Source organism: Perognathus longimembris, chromosome 3, assembly GCF_023159225.1.
Source record: "Perognathus longimembris pacificus isolate PPM17 chromosome 3, ASM2315922v1, whole genome shotgun sequence".
In the NCBI taxonomy this organism is placed as follows: Eukaryota; Metazoa; Chordata; class Mammalia; order Rodentia; family Heteromyidae; genus Perognathus; species Perognathus longimembris.
In genome coordinates this window covers 99,904,750-99,918,565 of record NC_063163.1, presented here as the reverse complement: position 1 = coordinate 99,918,565, position 13,816 = coordinate 99,904,750, and the positions used below count along the sequence as shown (strand labels likewise).

The following is a 13,816-nucleotide window of genomic DNA, read 5'->3' as shown; positions in this document are numbered from 1 at the left end:
TGCAGACCTGAAGAAACCTCTGTCCAGATTGTTCCTCTGACTCTTAGGTAGTGTGGATCTAGGCCAGGCCCCTGCCCTCCCCTCCCATGAGCCATCATTGCTGAGGTGCAGGGTGTACCTCTCGGATCTCTGCTGGGCAGTTAATGGAATGGGGCCTTAAGCTTACCCTGCTGGGCCTGGCTACGGGAAGTGGCTCTCTCTAGTGCTTCAAGGATTTCTTGCCCCATTTTTGTTCCATTATCCTCATGGGTCACAGGTGGGGCTTGTTCTTTTTCATATGACCATCTTTCATCTTTCATATTTCATATGACAATCTTGCTTTGCAGTCCCTGCAGGTGCTGCTCTACTTCCTCCTGCCCAGGCTGAGCCCTCAGCTCCAGCAAAGAAGCCCCCAGAGATTGCAGGATACCATCCACTCCTTCCAGTGCCTTTCCACACTTCCCCAGCCTCATCCTGTGCCCCCAACTGATGCTCCCGCATGCTGCTCTTTGCTGAATCCTTTGGGGGAAGAACAGAAGTGGTCACATGGAAGCACTGAATGGTTGCTGTTTATACTTCAATGGCCACGGTTCTGACTGAGACCTGAGTCCCATGTGTTTGGACACAGGATATGCAGCCCAGGGCTGGAACCCTGGGGCAGAAAGACCTTCCCTGCTTGGGTGCTCTCCCCCGAACCCATCTGCACTACAGGGAGCATCCCATGGGTAACAGGAGACTGGAGGAACTTGGATCTTAGTTACTCGTTCCCAACAGGACCCTTTCCAGCCTTCCTCTGGCTGCTTTGGTCTAAAACTACCCTAGCCCCAAATCTCACCGCCACACTGGCCTCTTTGGTAAAAGTAGAATAGGTGTATGTACAGTTAAAAAATATTTTTTTCACAAAATACATTTTGTTTTTCTATTTAAACAGTGCTGTCTTTTCCCTTAAATTTGGTTCACTGAAGTGGTTCGTTATGCATGCTGGTGACTAGGAATTAGCTGTGTGGTTAATTTTGCCTGTCTGAAGGAGAGGCTCAGCGCTGCCCCTTGCATTGTCCAAGGTTGGGAGAGCCTTCTGCACATGGACAAATGCAGTTCTTGTGACGTATGCTGTAGCTGTAACCAGTGACAAGTCAGCTGTCCTGTGGCAGGGCATCTGCTACTGGGAACTGCCCTCTACTCCCAGACACTGCCCTCCTGACCCCAGGCACTGCCGCCCTGACTCCAGGCACTACCCTCCTGACCCCAGATACTGCCGCCCTAACTCCAGGCACCGCCCTCCTGACCCCAGGCACCGCCCTCCTGACCCCAGGCACCTCCCTCCTGACCCCAGGCACTGCAGCCCTGACTCCAGGCACCGCCCTCCACTCCCAGGCACCGCCCTTCCCACCCCAGGCACTGCCGCCCTGACTCTAGGCACCACCCTCCTGACCCCAGATACTGCCACCCTGACTCCAGGCACCGCCCTCCACTCCCAGGCACCGCCCTTCCCACCCCAGGCACTGCCGTCCTGACTCTAGGCACCACCCTCCTGACCCCAGGCACTGCCGCCCTGACTCTAGGCACGGCCCTCCTGACCCCAGGCACTGCCCTTCACTCCCAAGCTCTGCCCTCCTGACCCCAGGCACTGCTCTAACTCTAGGCACTGCCCTCCTGACCCCAGGCACTACCCTCCTGACCCCAGATACTGCCCTCCTGCTCACAGGCACTGCCCACCTGGCCCCAGGCACCGCCCTCCTGACCCCAGATACTGCCCTCCTGCTCACAGGCACTGCTCTCCTGCTCACAGGCACTGCCCTCCTGACCCCAGGCACTGGCCTCTGCTCACAGACACACTCCATTTGCTCCCCAGAGCTGCTTTCTGACATGTCGGCTCAGTCATATAGGGCCTCAAGCCCTGAACCCTGTCAGCATTGGAGGATAGGGTGGATTCTGGCCTAGAAATGAAGCCTCTACCTGCACCTCTAAGGTGGAGCCTCTTACTTTAATCTGAGCTGGTTTGCCTCATCTCCATTGAAAGACCCAGGTCCATGGGCCCCAGTGCAGCCTGAGTGTGAGTATGCAGGTCCTGTCTGCACTGAACAGGAATGTCAGGCTTTGGACAGCCATGAATCTTGCTGTACCTGAAAGGAGTCCCCCTCCCCCTGTGGTTGCTGCTTCACTTCCTCCTGTGAACAGAAGGCTGAATGCTTCATCTCCAGCCTCCTCTTGTCATTCTGCCCCAATGACCTTGGTGGCTCAAGAATGGTAGCCTGGCAGAACCAAGGTAGATCCTCATTCCAGCAAGTAAACACTTCATTCCTGTCACATCTGATGGGATTTTCCTCAGTGGTGGTCTCTGGAGTTCTATAGTCAGGGTTATGTAGGGCCTAGTCTACTCTCATTTTACTTCATGGGAGATACTGCAGGCTCATGGGACCTCTTATAATTCTGAACTGTGCCACCTTTGGGCAGGGCCTGTGCATACAGTATAACTATTCTTACTTCCTTGCATTATCTTTCTGTTACTATAACAAAAGACCTGAGATCACCCACAGAAGGAAAGAGTTTATTCATTCACTGGCTTCGGAGGCTCAAACCTATGATTAAAGTAGGTTCTTTGCTATGAGCCTGTGCCAAGATTGCCAGGTGGGGATGGCTGGAGCACATGGTAAATCAAAACTGCTCACCTCATAAGCCAGGAAGTAAACAGGAAGAAGGCAGGATTGCACAATCTCACGTATGTCCTCCTCTTTCCAAGGATCTCCCAGTAGGTTCTGTCTCCTTATAGGATCCGCTATCTCCAAACAGCGCTGCTGGGAGGACCACATGGATCTTTGGAAAGCACTTGTCCTCACCAGAGCATCCTTCAGCGCATCGATCATTGGACTGTATGAGTCGGTGCTGTGCTGGGACTGCTCCATCAGACCTTCAGAGCCCTGCATGGAACTCTGGGTCATGGGCCGTGTTGAAGTTGATCCTTCCTGAACTAATTAATACAGGATGCTTGTACTGCCTTATCTTGCCCGTGCCACCTCCCTTTGTCCTGTTACTTACAGAATTCTTTCAACTTTACATATCTAGACTAGTCACTTTTTCAGAATAGTCACACTATACAACCATATTTTAGTCAATAGCAGACAGCGTACATAAGGTTGGTACTGTAAGATTGTGTTGACTAATGACACAAGGCTCTCTTAGTGTACATCTACTTTATGATGTCTGTCCAACAAAGAAATTGCCTAATAATGTATTTACTAGAGTATATATTTGTCATTAAGTAATGCCTGACTATTGCTATATTCAATAAAAGATTCTTGGGTGATAGTGTTATTGCACCAGTTTATATCGCAGTATGTGTGGTAAAAGTCAGTCATGAATCACATTGCCACTCCCCCTATATGTTCTGAGTCATTTTCCTCATGCTGCTTTCAGAATTTGCTGCTTGCCTTTTTTTTTTTTTTGTCAGTTGTGCTTGAACTCTGTGCCTGGGTGCTGTCCCTGAGCTCTTCAGCTCAAGGCTAGTGCTCCATGACTTGGGCTATAGCGCCACTTCCGGCTTTCTGGTGGGTAATTGGAGATAAAAGCCTCACTGACTTTCTTGTCCTGGGTGGCTTTGAACTTCAATCTTCAGATCTCAGCCTCCTGAGTCACTAGGATTACAGCTGTGAGCCACTGGCGCCTGGCTTTGACTTGGTTTTGCTTTTTTCTTTTTTAGTAGTTTGACTGTGATACACATCTGTGTGCAGGTCTCTCTCTTCCTCTGTCTGTCTCTGTCTCTGATGGGACTCTGGATTGCATAGGTCCTGCGTTGGCTATGGAGAGCTTATCTCACCCTTTCTGCTTTCTCTCACCCTTTCTCCTGATTTTCTAATTTCTAGGCTCCCTGTTGAATTCTTGGTTGATCTGGAACTGGCCACAAGTGGGGCTGCAGGCATAGGCCAGCAAAACCATGTATTTATCACTGGTCTCCCATCAAAGACAAAGGAGTCTCAACACTCAGCCCAGGTCTGACTGAGCCTCATGTGGCAATATTTTCACAGCCAGCATCACTGACTGAGCTAGAAGAGTGTTGGCAGCAGCCCCAGGTGCCATCTCCACTGTCTGGTACTGAAGATAGGAATTTTTTTTTTTTTTACCTTATTTGAGAAATATTTTATTTTATTTTATTTATTTATTTTTTGGCCAGTCCTGGGGCTTGGACTCAGCGCCTGAGCACTGTCCCTGGCTTCTCTTTGCTCAAGGCTAGCACTCTGCCACTTGAGCCACAGCGCCACTTCTGGCCATTTTCTGTATATGTGGTGCTGGGGAATTGAACCCAGGGCCTCATGTATATGAGGCAAGCACTCTTGCCACTAGGCCATATCCCCAGCCCTTGAGAAATATTTTATTAGCTTTGTACAACAGTAAAAAATTATACAATTAACAAATTACAGAACACCATTATATAATGTCATCTGCTAAATAAGTTTACCATTGTTTGAAAAAAAAAAAGATTAGGTAAAATCTTAGGAAAGGGTGACTCATCAAATGTGCTCTCTTGTAGAGGAGGTATCTAGGACCCGCATGAATTATACCTTGTTCTTTTTTCTCTGCTCTTGTAACATTTCTGTCACTTTCCTCTTCTTGGTTGACACCAGTCTATTTCCTTTTGTTAGCTTTTTACTGTGTCCAGTTAAGCCATATTTCTTTAACTTAGGTTTCAATATTTCTTCCTCTTGAACCACATCACCAAACTCCCTTTTGCTGATTTTTGGGCTGTTGTTCACTTACAGGAGAGGGCTCTGCTGCTGAAGGCAAGCTCTCTTTTGCATCTGTCCTATCTAGCCACACGCCAAGAAATGTCAACCTGGCACTAGTGTTCATTGCACAGAGTAAAGACGGGGGGACTTTCTTATCTTGATGAAACCATCATTCGATGCCGTAACAAGAACATGATGCTCTGGAATTTCAAAACTGAACATGTCTTTTACCCTGTATTCATGAGCTTTAAATTCACAGAGGAATGCTAGTGAGTCACAGTAAAAAAAAAAAAAAAAATTTACAGTGTCTTTATCTCCAGCTACTGCAAGGACAGAGTTGGAAAGAAACATAATGGCAGAAATCCTCTTTCCATTTGTGATGGTACCACTAATAGATGCAGTGTCGAGCTGATAGATATCTATTTTATTCAGTATTACAACTATGTATCTCTCTCCCCCTGGTGCCCATTCCACAATGTTTGCATTTTGTTTTGTATTTATTATGAAAGCTGATCTTCCCTCCACAAGATTCCATGTTCTTAATGTCTTATCTGTACCTACAGACAGGGCCAACTTGCCAGATGGGTGAATAGAGAGGAAAGTCACATGTCCTTTGTAAGCTTTAATGGACTTCAGGCATTCCCATTTCTTTGCATCCCAGACACAGATGAGCCCATCTTCTGCACCGCTGATTAAATGCCTATTGCTGAAGAATTTCAGGCAAGTTATTGTACCATTATGATGTACTAAAGCCCCATGTTCGATCTTCTTTTTCATGTCATAAATGTGAATTGTTTCATCTTTGCTCCCAGTTACTACAAAGCAACTGTTTATAGCTACTGCTGACAAGGAGGCAGTGTGGGCATGGTGAGTGAAGTCAGCCACAGGAGTCCTTTTCTTGTTGGGGTCACCACTGGTTCCAGGGTCCAGGTGTACAGTGTACCCAAAAAGAACCTGCTCGTAGCTGCCAGTCACCAGCTCCATCAGGCCGCATGCATGCCTCTGGAAGAGATAGGAACTTTTCACAAAGAAATTCTTCTCAACTTCTTATTTGCTGTTGGCCATTTCAAATGCCACAATATGGTTTGATTTTGACAGTTTTGTCTAGTTTTTATCCATTTGTGCAGAAAGAAATAGCTCATCTCTTTATGCTACTGTAACTAGAAAACCTCCGTGTCTCCTTTTGTTTAATGTTTAACACAGATTCCATTTAAGATCCAGCCTATTGTACTCCTTTGTTTTTCTAAGCGAAGGTGCAAAGCCAGCTTTGGAAATGCATATCAAGCCTGTGTGTGTCTTAACTGGCTTCCCCTTCTCACCAGCCACCCTCCTTTTTTTCTGAGAAGCCCTTGTAAAGCCTGAATCTCTGTCTGCATCTGTATACGGACATTAGTTTCATTGGCCTTCCCTTTTACGTGTTCCAAACTTCGCTTCAGTGGGTGGTAGGGACTGTAGCCTATTTGTAAAAAAGTCTTTTAAGGGGCTGGGAATATGGCCTAGTGGCAAGAGTGCTTGCCTCCTACACATGAGGCTCTCGTTTCGATTCCCCAGCACCACATATATGGAAAATGGCCAGAAGGGGCGCTGTGGCTCAGGTGGCAGAGTGCTAGCCTTGAGCGGGAAGAAGCCAGGGTTGGTGCTCAGGCCCTGAGTGCAAGGCCCAGGACTGGCCAAAAAACAAAACAAAACAAAAAAGTCTTTTAAAAGCTAGGACCAATGGCTCATGCCTGCAATCCTAGCAATTCAGGAGGTTGAGATCTGGAGTTTACAGTGCAATCCCAGTCCAGACTGACCAATCTATGAGACTCATATCTCTAATTTATTACAAAGATGCTGGAAATGGAGTTGTGGTTCAAGAGGTAGAACACCAGTCTTCAATGAAAAGGCTAAGGCTGAGACTTCAGGGCCTGAGTTCTAGCCTGAGAACTAGCTCACACTCAAAAAAAAAAGTAGGACATTATTATTATTATTTTAAAAGTTTGCTATGTATGATCTAGGTATTGCTCTGGGTGGCCAGGTTATAGGCAACTGTGCAGAGGCCGTTCTCATCTCAGATCTGAACAGCTCTTTAATTTTGCTGAGATACTAAGTTCAGTACACCTGGACTTTTTTTTCTGGTAGTAGAGTTTGAAATCAAGTTATTAAGTCCTCCAGCCCTAAAATCAGTCCCTTTTTCCTCCCTCCCTTCCTCCCATTCTTCTTTTCTTACTCTCTCTCTCTGTGTCTTCTTTCTTGTGTTGGTATTGGGGCTTGAACTCGGGGCCTGGGCCTGTCTCTTAGTTTTTTCACTCAAGGCTGGAGCTTTACCACTTGAAATACATCTCCTTTGGCTTTTCGGTGGCTTCTTGGATTTTCCTGTCCACCCTGGCTTTTACCCATGATCTTCAGATCTTCTTAGTCTCCTGAGTCACTAAGCAAGTGTCCTCATCCTAAAATTTTCTTGATTACCCATTACCTATTCCTAGAAATAGAAATGGGTGGATTTCTGCCATCAGGCCAAGATTTTCTGAGGCTCCAGGCATCCTGGGGAAGAAGAGGATGAATGTGTCTGAACTTGCCGGCACCATTTCTGTATCTTAGCCCTGCTCCTGAGATCCTTAGTTCTTCAGTTCTTAGGTGGCATTTGTTCCAGGTTTAGAAGCTCTTAGCCACCTTCCTCCTCCTTTAGCCCTTGCTATTCTGTCTTCTTGCTGGGATCTCGCCCATTCTGGCCAGTGCTCTACCACTGAGCTACAGCCCACTTACAGCCATCTCAAGACATAAGTGAGTGCTCTGTCCCCAGAGTTCTTAAAGGAAAGTGGGTGCATTTCCACTGTAAGACCCAAATAAAGAATATGTACTGCTATTACCTGAAAGGCATGCAGCTAAACCTGATTTGTCTCTGAAAATTTACACCACTTAACCTCAGAGAAGAATTCAACCTAGAGAAGAATTCAAGCCAAGCATAAAGCATAATGAAAATGATAGAAACATTTATTAAAATGAAAGCGAGAGCACTGGACCAGAGCAAGGTTCCTGAATCCCAGGCTTTGTTCAGCTGGGACTTTTAGCGATTCTAGATAAAGTATAGACTGTTCTGACAAGTGGGTTGACTGACATGTAAAGCTTAATGTAACAACTATGCATATCTGTACATGCCAAGATTTGTTGGGACATGGTGCACAGACTCTCTATAGAGATTAGATAGTCTTGAACTGAAATATGAGGGCACTGTAGGGTCAAGAGATTACTGCAGGGTCATTATTCTGTCTGTGTGTATGGAAGAAGGGGCTCTGCCTGTTCCATAAACTGCCTAATTAACAGGACCTAGAATCAGCCAGTCTACCTTATGGACCTTTACTAGCATTTTCATCAGCACTTTGATGACACTTTAGGGGGAGATCATCTTGGGAGGATCTTGTTGGTGTATCTATGGGCTGGCCAGTAGACCTGGCATTGTTGCCCTGGAAACCAAGGACCTTAAATTGTGTGCTTGCTTCACCACTATGAATGTTGTTTTCTTACTGGCCTATATGAATTTTATTAAAGTAACTTGGACAAATGCCATGAATTCTCAGAATTTTTATTGGAATTACATTAAAGTATATGTTAAACTTTTTATAACGTGGGAGTCATTCTATCCATTAGTGTGGTCTACACACACACACACACACACACACACACAAATATTTTTTCTTTTAATTAATTGTCAAAATGATGTACAGAGGGGTTACAGTTTCATACATAAGGCAGTGAGCACATTTCTTACCAAACTTGTTACCTCCTCCCTCATTTTCTCCCATCTTCCACTCCCTCCAGTTCCTTCCCCTCCCCCACTGAGTTGTACAGTTGGTTTACAGCATACTGTCTTGTAAGTATTGCTGTTGAGCTGGTTCCCCTTTTACCCTTTGTCTTTCCACTTTGATCTTCCCCTTCCCTTCTCTAGTTCTGATAAATATATATACAATACCCAGAGTACCAAAATCAGTTACAGTGATATCAGGAGTAAAACCCTGGGGAAGAAAGCCAAAAGAAAAAAGGCAGAATTTCACATGGTACATTGAAAACAACAATGATAAACCACTTATTTCCATAACATGGAGTTCATTTTGTTTGGCGTCATCTTACATGTTTATATGTACTAGCTAAAAATTAGTACATGTCTAAGATAGACCTAGCAGATCACCCAAATTTCCTTTTTGTATTTTTTTTTTTTTGCCACTCCTGGGGCTTGAACTCAAGGCCTGAGCACTGTCCCTGGTTTCTTTTTGCTCTTTAGCACTCTACCACTTGAGCCATAGTGCCACTTCTGGCTTTTTCTCTAAATATGGTGTTGAGGAATCAAACCCAGGGCTTCATGTATGCAAGGCAAGTACTTTACCAGTAGGCCATGTTCCCAGCCCCGAGATCACCCATATTTCTTAATGGAAGTAGCTGGAGAGAAATGGTGATTACCTGTAGTGGACTACCTCTTGGCCCAGGTTACCTTTAGGAGACCTGCTTGGCTAGGCTATTTTTAGGGGAGCTCCACTTGGCTACCTACCTTTCAGGGAGTCCTGTTTGGCTAGGTTACCATCAGGGGAGCCCTGCTTACCATTAGGAAATCCCACTGAAGAGACACGTGCCATAGCTCAGTCTCTCAGAGCCAGAGCAGATGGCACAGTGATGTTAAGGGCTGAAAGAAAAGAACCATTGGATTAAAAATCATCTATTTCTCCTTAAAGCCCAAGAAACAAAAGCAAAACTACACAAACGTGATTATATCACATGAAAATGCTTCTGCCTAGCAAAAGAAACAATCACTGAAAAAGATAAGCATCCAATGAATGGGAGAAAATATTTGCAACTATACATCTGATAATAGGTATAAAACCTGAAGTGCTAAAGGAACTCAAAACTCACTAAAATAAAAGCAAAATGAAAAAGTCTGTTAAAATGGGCAATAGACCTAAACAGATATTTCTTTTTCTTTTTTTAAAGCTATACATAAGGCCAGAAAGTTTATTGACAAATACTGAATAGTATTCATCAGGGAAATGAAATCAAAACCACAATAAGATACCACCTCACTCCAGTTTGAATGGATAGCTCGAGAAAGAGGACAGAGGAGGTCAGCACACAGATGAAGGGCACCTGTTCACTGTCGGTGGGGCTGTAAATTAGTATACAGTTCCTGGAAAAGCAGAGCAGGGCAGCCTTGGGGTTTTTCCTCCTCGCACTTACAGTCTTGATCACTTCCATCCTGCTAACCCATCCTCCTCCGTTATTAGCATGGCCCAGGTCAGGCAGTGACAGCTGCTTACTGGTTGTGGCATTTTTGTGCAGATTTCCACCTAGGCTGTGGAATCCATTGCAGAGGGAAAACGCTGGTTCATTTGCCTGGAGTCCTGGCCAGAGCACAGAGTCTGAGTCTGCCAGCGAGACCAGGATCAGCGCTGGATTTGTGACTTGGCTAGATGGGCTCCAGGTCCTATCTCAGGTGATTCATCTTGCCTGTTCCTGGGCCTGCCCTGGGCCATGGCCCAGCCTACCCTTTTAGGCTGCTGTTTCTCAAGCCCTCTTCTGCACTCCCCCACTCCCCTGCCTATCATCCCAAATGTGGGCGCTCATCCAAGGGCCTCCTAGATCTTCCCTCATGTTCTGTGGCTCAGCAAACCCCCGCACAGGATTTATGGCTGGGGTCATTATTAGATGTATGGAACACCCTCCTGCTTCTCAAAGCTGTCCTTTCAAGTGCTTTCCTCTCCCTCCCTCCCTCTCAGCTCCTTCAGATGTGGCCCTGCTTAGGGTCTGCACCTTGATCCCTGGGCAAGAAAATGGGGATTGTGGATGCAGACAAGAGCCCTGTGGATGGAGCTCCTTTCTCCTCTCCTTATTTTTCTGGGCATCTCCCCCCCCCCCCGCCCCCGCCCAGTGCCCAGCCAGGTCCTGCTTCTGTCTGTCCCAGCTTCAGGTTCTCACAGGGGAGAATGTGGGAGAGAGCTGGTGTTCAGGGGACCTGCAGGGAGCCAGATGGAGCTGTAGCCCCTTTTGCTTGTAGAGAAAACCTATCTCTGATGAACATCTGAAGTGGCTCTGGCTTCTAGAGTGTTCTCAGAGCAGCTCTCTGGTCCTTGTAGCTTGAGGACGCTGATGCTTCTCCCTTGTCATTTTTGTCCCTTTCTCTTTGCAGCTGGTGTCTCTCCTGGAAGAGAATCATGGCTGTGTTTTTCCTGCCACTTGCCTTATCAGGCTTTATTCCTCGTATTAAATATGGAGAGTATATGTTGTCTGAAACAGCCGGGCTGCCTCTGTCCAGGTTTGTGCGCAGGGGGGAGGGGAGTTGTCCCGGAGAAAATACGGTGTGCCAGCAGAACCCGGACCCCATGCCCTGCCAGTGGAAAGCACCCATGTGTAGATGCTTCCTGCTCCCTTCTTCCCTCCTGCTCCAGGTGCAATTGGTCTCTCCTGACTCCTCTCCAGCTGAAGAACAGATCTGTGGGGCTTGGCATTGCTAGCACGGGTGGGAGAGCCACGCATTTCACCCTGGAAGGTCACAAGTTCCTGATCTTTGGGGGCTCCATCCACTACTTCCGAGTGCCTAGGGAGTACTGGAGAGACCGCTTGCTGAAGCTGCAGGCTTCTGGCTTCAACCCCCTCACCACGTGAGTGCAGCCTTTCAGCCTCCATGGCCTGCCAGCCCGCATCTCGGAAGTAGCAGAGGCTCTGGTTTTGCAGGTGTTAAAAGGGCTTAGCTTATCACCTGGGTAGTTGTTGCCAGAAGTCTGGTATGATTTTCCTTCTCCAACTTTGTAATTTTTATTTTTTTAAGGATTTGAATGATTTTTATTAATATATGTTTAAAACAACAGCACATATTTCCAAAGATGTAAATGCCAGTGCTTAAAATTGCATTGATGGAGAATTCAGTGTTTATCCAATTTTTTTCGAAGTCATAAGGAAAAACTACTTTGGTAATTTTGCTGTCCTTACAAATTCTTGGAAGCATAACACAGCAATATGAAAATCACTAGTGCTGAAACTAAACTCTCCAACTTTATTTAATACCTTCTCTTCTTCTGGTTGAATATTGAGCTCATTTTTCTCGTTAGGTCTTTCTGTTTGCTAAGGTTTATTCCAGGTATAAATGTCTCTTGTGGTATTACTTTGATTGTAGAGTTCATAATCTTTGAACCCATTTGCCAATATTCTAGCTGCCTTATTTACTTATTGTTAAAGAATTTACTTATCATTTTCTAATTTAGTTCTATTTGTTTTAGGATCATGGACTATGTAATATGGATTTTTGGAATTTGATGAAGTGATTTTGATAGTCATGTTGACATTTCCTAGTTAAGTTTTAAAAAGATATCCCAGTGTTGTGGCACATGCCTGTAATGCCAGCATTTGAGAAGCTGGGGTAGGAAGATTGAAAGTTGGAGGCTATCCAGGGCCATATAGGGCTATGTGGTAAGATTCTGCTTCAAAACAAACAAACAACAACAAAAAAAAAACTTGAGGTGCTAGTGGCTTCAGTTTGTAATCCTAGCTAATCAGGAAGTTGAGACCTGAAAGATGGACAGTTGAAGCCAGCCCAGGCAGAAAAACCCGAGGAGATGCCACCTCCAGTTAACCAGGAAAATGTGAGACAGGAGGCATGGATCAAATGCCAGGTGTGCACAAGAAATCTGAGAACGTAAGGAACTGAGTTCAAGTCCCAGTATTGGGGCGGGAGGGGGAAAGGAACCCTCCAAACAGCTACTGCTCTAAAACAACAACAGCAACATGCAGTACAGCTTTTGTTCACTGAAAATTTTGCCAATACAGATGCAGGTACTGGAACTTGAACTTAGGCTCTCTTGCTTGTACGTGGCTTTTCCAAAAACAGTACCCACGCCCTGAGTTCAAATCTTAATAGCAGCACACACACACACACACACACACACACACACACACTGCATTCTGTTATCCAGCAACACATTTTCCTCACTGCACAATATTGTGTAGTAAAAGCCACCAGGCTCATGGGAAACAAGTGCTGAGCACTCCATGTTTATTCATAAACACACAAATAAAACCATAGAACAAAGCCAGCATCTAACAGTAATCTTACCCATGTCCTCTGCCCCTGCAGTCTCTTGGTTGTAGGCTGGCCCCCGCCAGGGCAGTTGGTTCTTGTTGAGGTCTGAAGGCTGTCTGTCTTCACTGAGCCTCCCCTGGCCTAGCAGAGGATTTTCTTTTCTTTTTAAAAAATTTTCATTGTCAAGGTGATGTACAGAGGGGTTATAGTTACATACGTAGGGTAGTGAGTAGCTTCTTGTTAAACTTGTTAGCAGAGGATTTTCTTCTATGATATTTTTGTTAACTTGTTGTGATAGATCATGGGGCATGTACACATTTTTGTTGTTTGTTTCCTTTATTTATGATATACATTATATTTGTGTATATATTTAACTTCCTTCCTTTCTCTAGCTCCTTCCCTTTTTCTTTCTTCTTTCTATCTTCCCTTCTTTCTTTATCCTTCTATTTCTTCTTTTCTCACTCTCCTTTTTTCTCCTTCCTTCCTTCTTTCCTTCCTTCCTTCCTTCCTTCTTCCTTTCCTTCCTTCCTTCCTCCCTCCCTTTCTTCCTCTAGTTCCTTTCCCTCCCTCCCTTCCTCCCTCCCTCCCTCCCTTCCTCCTTCCTTCCTTCCCTCCCTTCCTTCATCTCTCAACTTGGTCTTGCTGTGTCACCTGAGTGAGCCTAGAACTCACTGTGTAGACCTTGCTGGCTCTGTACACTGGGTCCTAGGATACAGGTGAGTGCTGCATTTCCAAACTTTAAAAAATACTTTCAGTGAGTGTTATAAAGAATGGAGCCCTGGGTAAGAGAGTGTACGTGTAAATCTAGAATATAGAATCCTAGTGAAACTGGCAGTGTGCAGAGCAGTCAGGCAGCGAGAGAAGAACTATAGAAGATGCTCATTGAAGTTCGTCACTGAGGCCTGGAGCAATCACTGGCTGACTTGGGATTAGGCATGACAACATGTTGGAGGGAGAAAGGTGATGTTCGTTGTTATTCTCTGCTCTCTTCCAGATATAGCCCATGGAACCTTCATGAGCCAGAAAGAGGCAAATTCGACTTCTCTGGGAACCTGGACCTTGAGTATGTGGTCTTGCT

At 45.6% G+C, this 13,816-nt stretch overlaps 1 protein-coding gene and 1 pseudogene across 1 annotated transcript in view; one reads left to right on the top strand and one right to left on the bottom strand.

Moving 5' to 3' along the window:
* Positions 1-4,406: 4,406 nt before the first annotated feature.
* LOC125349452 lies at positions 4,407-5,687 on the bottom strand (annotated as a pseudogene).
* A 4,448-nt stretch (positions 5,688-10,135) lies between these two features.
* Glb1l3 (galactosidase beta 1 like 3) overlaps positions 10,136-13,816 on the top strand; it is a 30,448-nt gene continuing 26,767 nt past the window's right edge. Inside the window, 4 exon segments of the mRNA XM_048340741.1 lie at positions 10,136-10,158; positions 10,852-10,922; positions 11,077-11,323; positions 13,733-13,801. Coding sequence (XP_048196698.1) covers positions 10,136-10,158; positions 10,852-10,922; positions 11,077-11,323; positions 13,733-13,801 — 410 coding nt within the window.